Genomic DNA, 14,360 nt, shown 5'->3' with positions numbered 1-14,360 from the left:
ACTCTGGTGACTACTTTGAAGGTCAGTAACAGGTGCAAACATGTAACTCTTTGTATTGGTTGTGAGTAAATAGTTGCCACTGTTTAAGTTCCAACCCTCGTATTACTGTAATTGTGCTAATGCAGAACATGGTAATATACATTATGTTGAGAGACTCTCATGACAGTTATGTATGTTTTACATTTGGTTGTGTTTTATCTTATGAAAATTAATTTTTGATCCATTGATGTATATTGAGTAAGTATTACAGTTTCAAAAACCTGTAATTGTCCCCATTTTCTATGTTGCCTGTATATATTTTACATTCATCTCTGTTTTGCACTTCACATTTTCTTCTGTGAAGATGGTAGTTTTAACTGAAACCCACACAGAATAAATATGTAAGTCTACAGTTGATGATGGAAATATGTGTTTTTAAAAATACTTAACAGCCACAGACAGCCACTTAAGAACAGTTTTAAGAATAATTATTATGAACGAAGTCTAGTGTTGATAAAAGGTAACAAACTCTAGATACCGTATCACCCAAGTATAATATTTGGAAATACATACAGCATAGAGTGCTCATACCAATTATCCCATAACAAGTTGTATTGAAAGTTATTTAGGGCCTACCATTAACTCCACAGTGTCTGTTTCACCGATTCTCGTCTTACCTTGTAAGCCTAACTGTCTAATTGCTCAGCATGGTCAAGCGAGTCCAGAGTATCGTTGGAGCTCGAGTGCGTTAGATCACTCAACTCGTCCAAGTGCTTCTGCCGTTTGCGTACATTCCAGTGCAGACATTCCGCTAGAGAATCAAACCAATCGGAGATCTGATCCTGAGCACATATTGAAGGCACAGGGTAGATTGAGGTTGTCACTCGAAGGCTAAATAGGAGAGACAACAGCACATAAAAAACTGGAAAATAAAGTAAAAACATTTCAAAATAAAATTTTTTAACTACTAGTAAAGCCATTCTAAACCTACAACGAGTTTGAGTTTTACATTATTTTGTTTCTTCTTAATAGCAGGATTTAACTCTTTCTTCTCCCAAAATGTAATCCACACACACACACACACACACACACACACACACACACACACCCCAGAAGTTTTGATGCACAGGCTCTTTAAATGAATGTTCCTCGATGGAAGAGCGATTTTAAAATCTCTACCTTTTAACTCAACTGTCTCCCACACAAAATGTCTCCAAGGGTGATTATGGCCTGCTCTTTATATTACTGGTTACAATATACCAATGAAAACGATAAATTATTGACAAAATTATTTAACTGGACAGATAAAAAATCTACTTACCAAGTGGTGGCAGAACACACATATAAAAGACTGTTGTAACTAGCAAGCTTTCAGAGCCAGGGGCTCCTTCTTCAGGCAGAAGGGTTGAATAGGAAGGAAGAAGGGTGAAGAAAAAGGGCTGGAGAGGTCTAGGAAAATGGTAAATTTTGGTAAAGTCACCCAGAACCACAGTTCAGGGGAGATTTACTGTATGGGATGAGGGGGAAAGACTCCCACCAGCCTAGTTAGAAAGCAGACTTCCAGGCCATCACATCCAATCCTGGTACTGCTGATCCCTCCTCAAAACAGGTTCGGAGCACACCACAGGTGACTCAGTGTTATCCTGGTCTGGAATGTGTTTATCACGTACTTCAACAGGGCCATGATTTCCTAAAATCATGCCCTGAAATGAGATACATTGTCTGAAATTTTGCCCACCACACACAGAATTGCTTTCTGTCACCCTCCCAATCTCCGCGATATTCTTGTCAGACCCTACGCTCCTTCTGCGCCCATCTCCCTACCCTCTGGCTCCTACCCCTGCGACTGTTCCCACTGCGAGACTTGCCCTATGCAGCCTCCTACCACCACCTATAATAAGGCATGTAACTGGTAAAACATACACTATCAAAGGGAGAGCCACCTGTGAAACAACACGTCAAATACCAGCTATTATCTATACACTGTTCAGCCTTCTACATCAGCATGACCACCACCAAATTCTCAATTAGGATGAATAGGCATAGGCAGAGCATGTCTACAGGCAACATACAATATCCTTTGCAGAGCATGCTCTACAACATGACATTCAAGACATCGGTGCCCGTTTCACCACAAGCGCCATCTGCATTCTCCCCCAGACACCAATTTCTCAGAACTCCGCAGGTGGGAACTAGCACTACAACATATCCTTGGTTCTTGCCACCCACTTGGCCTTAATTTACATTAGCTTCTTCTGTCTCAGCAATTCTTCACTGTAACTACTCTTTGCTTCACTCCGTTTTAGTTTTCTACACATATTTCATTGTCTCACCCATCTATTTTTCACTGCCCTCCCCCTTCCCACCTCTGTAAAGTACAATGCACTTACCTTTTCACTGTTATTAACTCATGCATGATGTTTAAGCTGTAATCTGCATAATACCATGTCTGCCATCCTTAAGCTCTCAGGTTTTCAAATCTCATCCGATGCAGTCCCACATCAGTCAGTTTTCCTTCTCATCCCTTATGGTAAGTCTCCCCTGACCCACAGTTCTGGACGACTCCTGAAATCTACCCCTTTTCCTAGATCTCTGCAGTCCTTTTCCTTCGCCCTTCCTTCCCCTTTAACCCTACTGCCTGAACAAGGAGCCACTGGCTTGCCAATTACAATCGTCTTTCATGTGTGTGTTCTGCCATTGCTTGGTGAGTAGATTTTTTATCTGTCCAATTAAATAATTTGATTACAATATACACACTTTATAACAAGATTTTCCTTCATTTCTTCCTATTACTGTCAGTTGATTGCCTTCTTTTTGTATTAGGACACCAAAAGATTAGTTTCTCAAGTACTAATCCAACTAATGAAGCAGAAGGTCAAGCCAGATAACAAAAATGACAGATAGGTCAGCATTCTATAAATACTCTCTTCTCCAGCCATACCATACATTCAAAACATCCTTTTTTTATACCAAACCCCAATTTAATATCTTTTCTGACTTCTTACATAATACATGCTAGTTACTAGAGTTTGTTATGAACACACTGCACCCATCAAAAATTATTGCAAGAAACATAAAAAGATCTGCATAGCAAAGGTAGTAAAGTATGAATATATTATTATGCACATATGAAAAGCCAGGCCTACACAGATGATGAAATTTAGAGGTTTGAGGTTTTTTGAAGAAAGGCCTTCAATAGATTACTTTTCCTCTCCTTTAGCTATCTTCCCTCCACGTACGCAAACAGAAGATATCAACTGATTGCTTCCTCCTGCTCATCAATGTACAGCAGTACTGCTTCGATTTTCTTGAACCTTCTGAATGTTGGACGAGATTTATGTCATTTAATTTCACCTCCTCCTCTTGTGTTACTTCCTCCTGCATCACAATTTCCATTGCATTGCTGTCAGTTAGTTCACCAACTTCATCATTTGCCAACCATTCTGTGATGCACTCTGCATCTTCACAGTTTCATTCATTTTTTAGTGATGATACCATCATTTTCATCTTTGACTTCAGTTTCACACAAGGATTCAAAGTCAAAATGTCCACCTTCATGGTCTAAAAGAATCTTCCAAGACCTTACAAGTGATATGTTCAAAATTTCTTCCCACACTTTGCCCAACCACCTTGTGACATCTTGCAAGTTAATCCTTTTGAGAGTGGTTACACTGTCTTCATTATCATCAGTCACTGATAACAACAAACTGAGAACATGCTAGCAATACTACTACTATAGCATTTCAAGTATGCCCTGGCCCATCAATGACAAGGAGCAGTTGCATTTGGTGGCAAAAATAATGCATTCGTCACTGGCAAGATTTGAAGGCATGTTGTTATGAAACAGCAGACGTTATTTCAGTAAACTGTTCTCTTTCAACTATTTCTCTACAGCTAGTATGAACTCTTACTGGAATCAGGTTTTAAAAATCTCTGAATTCATTCGAGCTTTCTTTTGACGAGTGTAATGCTGAGGCAGTGATTCTTAGTTTTTGAAAGCTCTAGGGTTCAACGATTTCCCTATTATTGTAAGCCGAAGTTCAAGGTTTCCATTTCATTACTCCAAGCCAATATTGTAACTTGTTCCTCGTATTTCTTGTAACCAGGTGACAGTTTCCTTTTTTGTAGGGAACCTCTTAATTTAAATCATTCTCATCACAACTGTACAACTGTTCACCAGAAATTCTATCATTATCAATTAAGTTCAGAACATAGTCTTTAAACAATGGCACAGCTTCCTTGTCAATGGAAGAAGTCTTTCAACTGATGGTAATCTGGCGAATACTGAATCTTTCTTTCCTCCTGTCCAACCATCCATCACTGGCAATAAATTTTGAATCTTCTGCTATTTGCAACTGAATTTGCAATGCTTTTTCCTGCAATGCTTTTTCCTGCAATACTGAACCAGTAAAGAACAAACCTTTTCCTCTTTAAATGTTCATGCCATAAAAATAAAATTTCTTCAATTTCTTCATGCGTACCTTTCAACATGGTGTACCTTACTTTTATTTCACTTCCACTAGCTTGGGAAGCACACCACATTTCAATTTCTGCTTGATTTTTTCTTTCAGTCTCCAACTGTATTTTTTTCCTACCCTAAATTCCAAAGCAACAGCTTTGGGTGCTATCCCAGAATCCAGTCCCATTACAATACATAGTTTCTGATCCACAGTCGCTGCAAGGTTTTTCTACATTTATCACTGTATTTGGACTCTAATTAAAACAAAAAGGATTGCAAAAATCAACAACACACACACACACACACACACACACACACACACACACACACACACACACACACACACAAAAAACATCTTGTGTGCAACTGAAGAAACAAAGATCACATTGTTGCCAAAAGCACTGCTACCTAAGTGTGTTAATCGTTGTTTGTGAACACTGGAAGAGAGCTAAATATCATTTGTAGAAGAGTGGTTCCAGTAATTTATTCAGTGTTAACAATACAGTATGTACTTTCTAATTCTTTTATGTTTCTAGCACGGAAGATCCAAAAAACATTTTGAGAGGTCACACAGAATTTTAGTTTGATAAATCTTTGAAAAGTACAGCACATACAATAAATTAATCTTCAATTATCACAGTTAAGTATTATTAAGATGTTAGTTACATAGGCCGTATAGTATGGAGGCCAGATAGTCTGGAGTCTACTGCAAAAGAAAATTGAGAACAATCTACACTAGCTTATTTTCTTTTTACTTCAATTTTCTGCATCTTTGTGATAATTTAAATCTATTCTTTGCACACAAGGACCCAGATAAAATGTAACAGTAGCTGCATAAAAAGTTGTGCACAACTAGTGCCAATAAACAAAACTGTTACTGGTTTCAGTATGAAGCTGTTCACATACAAATATAGAGGGATCCAAAAAAATGTATCCATGTTTAATAGTCCATAACTTGTGAACTAATTGACGGAGTTGTCTCATTTTTGGTGAAAGTGTAGCTTAAAGTCCAACTTAAAGATATCACTGTAGGTGTTCGAAATGGTCACCATTAACATCCACGCACAAATGATGCTGCCGAAGTGCAGCACGAACTACTGACTGCAACATGTTCAGTTGGATATTTGCACATGAATGTACGATGGATTCTCGAAGTTTGTTCAATGTGCGTGGCTTTTGTTGATAAACGATGTCCTTTAGTGTTCCCCACAGGTAAAAGTCCAGAGGAGTTAGGTCTGGGGAACATGGTGGATATTCCACAGCACCTCTACGGCCTATCCATCTTTCTGGTAGATTTTCGTCGAGAAACGCCCTAACACGATTTTGGTAGTGGGCTGGGGCACAATCTTCTTGAAAGTGAACTCTTCCATCTCCATACAAGTCTCGGGTGGCAGTTAAAATGGATGTCTGAAGCTTAGGAAGGTACATCTCACTGGTAACGATGCCATCAAAGAAGGATGGCCCAATCAAGCCCCGTTAAGACAACCCACTCCACACATTTACTCCTGGCGAATTCACGGCTTTGTCTACATGGACGTTCAGATTTTCGGTGGCCCAGTAGATGTAATCGTGGCGATTTACTATACCATTGAGTTTGAACTGTGCCTTGTGGCAGCCATGTTTACTCGAATAACTAGGTGCAACTAAGAACAAAGCACTGACTATATGGCGACTGTCATCTGACAAAACAAAACAACGCAATACAACGCTCGTGTAGCGATTGCCAGAATTACAAACTATTACACTACCAAAGATTAGACAACTCCATCAATTAGTTTGCCAGTTATGGACTTTTAAACAGTCAAACGAAATGAAATGATCGTATGGCATTGTTGGCCGAGAGGCCCCATGCGAGGAAGTTCGGCCGCCGTATTGCAAGTCCTTTTTAGTTGACACCACTTCGGTGACTTGCGAGTCAATGATGATGAAGAACACACAACACCCAGTCATCACGAGGCAGAGAAAATCCCTGACCCCGCCGGGAATCGAACCCGGGACCCTGTGCGCAGGAAGCAAGAACGTTACCGCAAGACCACAAGCTGCGGACTTTAAACAGTGGATACATTTTTTTGGACCCCTCTGCAGAATTCTTTTCCTTTACAATAGACTTCTTATTCTCCTTCTGTTTAATAGAGAATGTCAAACAAACTGAACTAAATTAAATTAAAACTAGTGTTATCTTGCAGTGAGCAGTTCCACGATTTAAGTACATAAATAATATGTAATGCTGATATTAGTTTCCTAGCAACACAAGACTGGACTTTATTAATTTCACACAGTCACAGTGATGTTATTTTTGAAAGTAGTAGTAGTAGTAGTAGTAGTAGTAGTAGTAGTAGCAGCACTAACAACTAGTTCTAGTCAACATGCCTACTGAGTTTCAAAAATGTTACAGATACTAGCATTAAAGAACATGCACACACACATCTAATTATATATGCACACGCACACACAACCTGCAAGCAGTAACTAGTACTTCAGAGTTCATGCTGTTAAATAGTAGTGAAAAGAACAAATGATCATGCAATTTATACCAATTTTATATTATTATGTCCAAACATTTGAATTCAGCAGCCCCAAATCCACAAAAACTAATATTCCACTTCTCTTTAGCAAATGTTCATATCACAACTAATTCAATTCTGTGACATGTATCTGCTTTGTTGTGAATGCAAGGTACTTCCTGTTGCTGATAAATTACACAGGCATGGAATTTTAGTTGAGTGAAGTGTGTTTTCTAACTACACATACTAATAACCACATTAAACATATTAACCTACACTGCATTATTGGTTGACACAGTTATGGGTTACAGAGACACATGAAGTGAAAGTAACATGTATGAAATAACAGATGCCGTATGGTATTTACTACAACACATTTAATAATTAAGGAAGAGAGAGCAATGAAAGACAGGAGAATTCTGAGAGATGGAAATGGGCTCCACATATTGACAACAATTGTCCTTCGTCTTCTGACTTGTACACACATACAAAGAAAGAAAGACAGAGACCTAAAATATGGAACCAGGGTATATACAAACATTAAAAAAAAACATACTGTGACAGTAAGATGTGAAGTGGAACCCCAACCAAGAAAAATAGCTTAACACCTTTATCAGAGGTACAACATATTGATCAGTGTAACCCAAAAACTAGATCTCACTACAGGACAGCTGGCAAAGGATAAAGAATACCCCTTATTATTACAGATAGGCAATTATCTTCCAAATATGAAAAATTAAATATGCACACCTATCTCCAATTCTCAACTCTTGCTGGTTACGCCCATCGAAAGATACCCAGGATGTACTTCTTGCATCACTGTTCAGCATTATCTGCAACAAGTGCAGTTCCTTTAACACTACAATATATAAATACTTTTAATCCTTAGAAACAAAACAGCATTCATTTGCAACTTTACCCACCTCAAAATCAAAACCTTTCTTTGGTTCTCTTATCAAACAATACTACTTCTAGGGAGTATCATCCATCAAACATCTCACTGTTTAACCACAACAACTGTCAACCAAATGTTTAGTCTTTGGAAGGACTGACAATATGAACAAAAGTTTTGTAGAAGGAAGGATGCACGAAAATTAAATGCCTTCTAATATATTAAATGCTGTAGTTCCAGGCACATAATAACAACCTTTCATAGAATGAATCATGAAATGTACTTAGTAATCATTTGTCTTTCCAAGTCTACTAGCAATACAAACTAATAGAGACAAAACACAAGACACTTGCAGCTAACGAGACATGTGAAGGAGGTGTCAACTGACTGCGTAATTCACGGCAGTAATTTTTCTATCTTCTCCGACTACATCCTACATTACAAGACACTGTAAAGGATGCATTATACTGTGACACTAAGGAAATTTTACAGGGACACAATGTGGCTTCATTTTCATGAGGCGACAGGAAATACTCAAAATATACAACTCACAACTACAACTTGACAACGGACAAAGTTATGTACAGTGCAAATGGCAGATCTGCAACAGCACCAGGGAAGTGTTACTACATGCAGTGAAGCAATTCTGGTACAGGTACAACAATGCACTGGCATTCATTTTTAACCTACCTATCACCGTGGAACAGTTCTTGCCGGTTCCGGCCATCAAATGAAACCCACGATGTATTCCTGCTATCAGGGGACACAGAGATCTAGAAATGGCATTCACAAAGGCTATAGTATAATCTCCTAGATCATTATTATATAAACCATAATTAAAGTTCATTTTTTCCAGTAAATATTTATCACAAAAAGAATTCAGTATTAATATACAATACTTGATATGCAGGCATAAAATCTGCAGTTGAAAATATTAGTTTTGTATAATACTGGTTTTAGATGATTTATACATTAAAGACCTTATATTTAATTTCATTATCATTCAGCAGCTTCTTTTATGAGAGCATCAAACTGTTTAACTGAAATAAAAATATGCTAAAATTTTGCAGTGTGATCCAAAAAATTCATAATAATGTGAGAGTTCTACCTTCTCCCCCTTAAAGTTCTCTTATTCCCAATGAAGTTAGCCAACCACTTCAACATGGTTACACACAGATTTTCTTATTCCTCAGAATATTTTAACCCAAAAATTAAGTTATGGTCATATAGAGAGTTCATTCATAAACCATATTTAAGATTATATATTCAACAAGCTGGATATTCTTAGCCTAACACACAAGTACATACACTCACATATAAGATTACAGTTGATAACATTAATTCCTTGAAAGAAATGGGAGCATCAATCCAGTCAACACAAAAAAGAGGAATGATTTTATATGCTGCAAGCATAACCTTACTTGTTGCTTAAAAAACTTGTCAGTACTGTGCACCATACATTTTCAATAGGACAAGGGTTGGGGATTGTTAGAACATTTCAGATCGAAATAGATTGTTTTTCTTCCGGCTCATACTACTCCTTGCCTGGAAATATTAGTTCAGTTGTGATAAGGGGTATATTTCACCGAAACTAATGGAATCTTATATCATACTGTCCATATAAACTGCTCAAAAAACATTTTGCAACAAAATCACCACTAAATCCAAAACCTCTTTCTCAATATTCTTCTGACAACAGAAAATCAAAAAAATGGTTCAAATGGCTCTGAGCACTATGGGACTTAACATCTTAGGTCATCAGTCCCCTAGAACTTAGAACCATTTAAACCTAACTAACCTAAGGACATCACACACATCCATGCCCGAGGCAGGATTCGAACCTGCGACCAACAGAAAATCAATACAGACAGCCACATGTGCAGAAGTTGCCTGCCAAACTGACATACATTACAGCAATGCCATTCTACAGTCAATTGCTATCATAATCCATGAAACACTGAAAATTTGTCTCATAGGGTCACCCGCAATCAAATGTACCAGTTAATAAAATTTGTTTTTGGTGAAGTTCCACCTTGAGCAAACAACTATCTTCTTTTCTATCTGTGGTCAAGGCAGAACCTATCAAAAAACAAATTTTATTCGTACGCAACACGGACGCAAGTGAGCTTTAACCTCAAGATGAGCACCAGGTAATGAACACTAGCTACAATTATGGTTCGTAGGTACTCTGACAAGAACAACAGAACTCTATGCTGCTCTTCCGAGACAACTGGGTCAACTGTTGTGTGCATCCATTAATTTGATCTCTAGGTGTCCTTTATATGCAAGTGGTGCTGGAAGAACGTTGGTAAGGAAGCACCTGCACTGCAGACAACTGCAGTGTGTGTCTGACACCTGACGATCATACTAGATTATGGAGACAGCCATGTAGCAGTGCATTTTTTCAGGCATGCAGTCCCATGGGTCACTCATATTTTGCACACACATCATGTACAGTTGTCAGAAGCCTCTCATTATTCATGCTAGCTTCAAGGTGTTTCAGTATTGGAGTGGGATTGTCCATCTTATTGTCCAGCTCAACAGTCAATAATTTGCCAATGGCTTTATCTGTAAAGATGAAACACATTTCAGCATACCTTGTACACCTAGTGAACACCTTTCTCCAGGCAGTACAAATCTACCAACTAGTATAACCAGTGGTATCTGAGCACAGCTGGGACCAGTTTAAATTTACAATGTGTCACCACCGAAAGCTGTCTCATAAATTGGGTAACCTCAATGTGGCTGCCACCTAAGAGTGGTGACATACTTGGAACAGTGACACCTTGACAACATTGTTGGCAGCATGGTGAAGAGGATCTAAGTGTTCTGCAGTGTACAGGGTGGATCAATAGCAGATTTTAATTTCACAGATATGCATTTTTGGACAGACTGACATATTTGTTACTGTTATATCCTTATTTCATGGTAAAGTTATTGTTTTAGTCTCTTGAGACATTAATTTTTTCCTTACTGCCCTTTACTGTAAGCTCACAAATGTTCACAGATACACAGGTGATGTAAACTCTTCTGAGCAGTTAATATAGTGTATCAGTGGAAATTCAAATTTAGGAGAGACTTTTGAAGCATACTTTTTGTTTCATTTTTTATCTTTTTTGCCTGTGTATCATATCCTGTCCTTTCCCTGCGATGGAATTTTATGTGCTATCCAAGACTACTGAATGAACTATACTGCTTAATGTAGCTTAGCACGTAGACTTCTTAGGTCAGTTTCTGTTGGTGGCCAGCATGTAGATGCTCCCCTTCTATCACCAATACTGCTACTTGAATGAGCACACTTATGTCAACAAAATGATGCTTTAAAATCACAATTATTCTACAGCAATACCTAAGTACAAATATTTGCATTTGTCCAACAACATTATTATGTTGTTCTATTTGAAAAGCAGAGAATACCTACAATCATGGTATGTAGCAAGAAAGTTAAATAAAGTGAGAATATTTTAAATTTTGCATGTAATACTGTGAATAGGTAGTCTCTGACCTTAATAATTTCAGTACTGATACACAAGACAGTTTGTGAGTACCAACCTTCAGCTCCACACCAGCTGGGACCACAATAGGCCTGAAAGACAGTGAATGGGGGCATATGGGTGTCACCATAATAGCAGGGACACTCGGGTGTATCATCGACGCTCCTGCAGCTACAGCATATGCTGTGCTGCCAGTCGGAGTTGATACTATAAGACCTGCAAAGGAAGATTCTGACTGTCATACACAACTATGCTTTAAAAAAAGTGCAATAATATTATTGTCAATAATTAAAACAGAGTCACTACAGAAAACAGCAACAAAATGCACGACCATGTCAATCACTTCCGTGGGTTGTCGAAAATTACTTTTGAAACTCAATATAATGGTAACAGTATTTAGAATCTACCCCAAGTGACCATTTTGGCATCATGTGACTCAGTCATTACACAAAACTGGCAGGGAGTATTTTACATGTAAATCTATATTCAAAATTTATACCGCACTTGTTAGAAGTGTTTTAGGTTTTTTTGAGTTAGATGGTCATAGTGGAAAAGATAAGAATTCTTTGTATATTTGTATGTAATGGCAAAAGATAGTAATTCTAATACTATTCTTGGGCTGATAAAACAAGCCTAGCAATATTCCGGGAGAGCGACGTGCACAGACTACATTTAACTTGCTAGAGACATAATACAGTATCTACTCTAGTAAAACTAAGTACTTTTTAGAAAGTTACTATGATGGTATGAAGCATAGCAAGATATCAACTTCTTAAAAGGCTCCCCAAGTTATGTCAATGTATGCTTCTATTAAAATGTGTAAGTGTTAATGGAACAATCTACTGCAACAATGGAAATTAACTCTGCTGACAAAACTGTATTAATGTTTCACACCGATGGAATGCTCAGATATAGCAGCTTTCTTCTCTTTGTACCAGACTGTGTGGTTCATTCAATTCACATAGTGGTTTTTTATGAAAGAAAAAAGGAACATGCAATCAACAAACACAAACTTGAATGTTTTTTATAAGTTTATTTAAGCTGCAGAGAAATTCATACAAACTTATTTTCCAATATAGCCTCCTGAATGGGAATTCCTTTTTTCAGTAGATACAGTTTCTAAATCCCATTTTCATAAAATGAACGTGGCTGTGACAGCAGACATTTTTGCACTAACACACTGACAGCATCATTGTAGTCACAGATTTGATGACAATAATGCTATCAGTGTGTTAGTGCACAACTGTCTGCTGTCCTCCAACTGCAACCTTTAGTGGTCCAAAATGAAAATTGCAGGGTGATAAGTCCAGGCTGTAGGGAGGATATTCTACTGTGGCGCAGAACAGTTCCTAAATTTTTTGCCAAGTTCAGGCAGATACCTGGGGTGACAATTCTGACAATATGTACGTTCTATCTGATCCAAAAGTGGGAAATAGTATGCAACTTTCATAGTACAAAATTCATACATAAAATCGAAGAGAAGAACTTTAAAATCAAGATATACTGTTGCAAAAACATTCCCCACAGAGAGACTGTTTTGGCGACATCTATGAGTTGCATTCTCAACTGTTTCTCATCCTCATAAAAACTGTTGGTGCCACATGTACATCTTGACTCTTTCTCAGGATGTTTTCCCCAAACTGTGCCACATATCTTTTAAAAAATTTTGGACATTTTTATACCCTCTGTTGTGAGAAACTTTATTATAATGCATTGCACAACAGATGACAGTATCTCTTGTTCTGACATTGTGATTCTGACTACAGAAACGGTACAGCATTCTAGCTGTGGAGAACAATCACTGTAAATGAAAGCAACAATGAGCATTTTCAAAAAGGTGTGTAAAAAATTGTAGTTTATATTTGACTCAGCCTCTTAATTTACGTGCAGTTTGTGTGTTTACATTCTTGTTTCCAGTGAACAAAAACTGTTCCACAAACAACAGAAAATGTACTTAGTTATTCATCAGTTGAGACTCCTTATAATGCTCAGTGAGAGACCATGATAAGAGAAGTGAGCAATTGTGATGGGTCTTTCCACTAGTCATTATTTCGTGCTGTAACTGCAACAAAATGTCTTGCACAATTCTCCTCAGAATAGTAATCTCAATATGATTGAGTCTGGCCATTAGTTTCCCTTTGTTGTCTACTGGAACATAAACAGACAATGACATACACACAATGTCAAGACAATGAAGGGATTCACATTTTTTCATCTCTGCTAATCTCTCTTTCAACGGAAAACATTCACAACATTCATAGATTGAAATAATCACAAAGTGGCCTGTATTCTGTAGAATTTCATAAACATAGATTATGGCTTTTTTTAAAAATTTGTAAAGGATTCTATGTTGGTATGAAGAAACTTTCATAAAACTAATGTGCTACACTGTTCAAAGATGAAAGTGATACGAGATTACAGTTTTTTCACACAGCACAACAAAATATTTCCAACAGTCTACCAAGCATGTGCTTGGGAAATGACATGTACACAGCAGTACAAAATTCATGCACCTGCATAGTTGTTACGAACTGAGAAACCAGGTTTTGGCCGAGTACTTATTTACAGCTGTGCCCGATACTTTGCACATATGGAATTTATTTTTTACTTAGCTATTTTGTATATACAGTAGAGCGTCGATTATCCGTAGTAATTGGGGGACATGGGTGTTCGGAAAACTGGTTTGTTCGGATAATCAAACTGTACATGTTCATTTGCCAAAAAGAAGTACTGTACAGTAAATTTATTCATAAAAGCAGGCATCTCCTTTAGTATTACAAAGTAACATAAAAAGGCAACTTCAGTAGGAATACATAGTATGTGGCACAGTTTATTAAACAAAAATATATACATATTACATACGCATTTTACATGAACAATACACACATTATACAAAATTAACGTTTAAAAAAATCCTTTATTTTGGTCTGTCTAAGGAAGCCTACATGCTTACGAGCAGCTAAGTCACGTACTTTTTTCATTACAGATATCTGAAACTGGTCACTTTCATCTTGGGCTTCAAACCATCGCAA

General features: G+C 37.5%; 1 protein-coding gene across 6 annotated transcripts in view; it reads right to left on the bottom strand.

Moving 5' to 3' along the window:
- Positions 1-14,360, bottom strand: part of LOC126163093 (NAD kinase-like) — a 551,175-nt gene that overhangs the window by 6,946 nt on the left and 529,869 nt on the right. For all 6 annotated transcript variants that reach the window (XM_049920006.1, XM_049920009.1, XM_049920011.1 and 3 more), the window contains exons 7-9: positions 11,387-11,544; positions 8,525-8,607; positions 657-870 (exon numbers count right to left, since the gene is read on the bottom strand). In XM_049920006.1, the coding sequence (XP_049775963.1) occupies positions 666-870; positions 8,525-8,607; positions 11,387-11,544 (446 nt within the window). In that variant the 3' untranslated portion in view covers positions 657-665. The remainder of the gene's footprint in view (positions 1-656; positions 871-8,524; positions 8,608-11,386; positions 11,545-14,360) is intronic.

This window comes from Schistocerca cancellata, chromosome 2 (genome assembly GCF_023864275.1).
Source record: "Schistocerca cancellata isolate TAMUIC-IGC-003103 chromosome 2, iqSchCanc2.1, whole genome shotgun sequence".
Classification (NCBI taxonomy): domain Eukaryota; kingdom Metazoa; phylum Arthropoda; class Insecta; order Orthoptera; family Acrididae; genus Schistocerca; species Schistocerca cancellata.
This window is presented reverse-complemented; position numbering and strand designations above follow the sequence as displayed.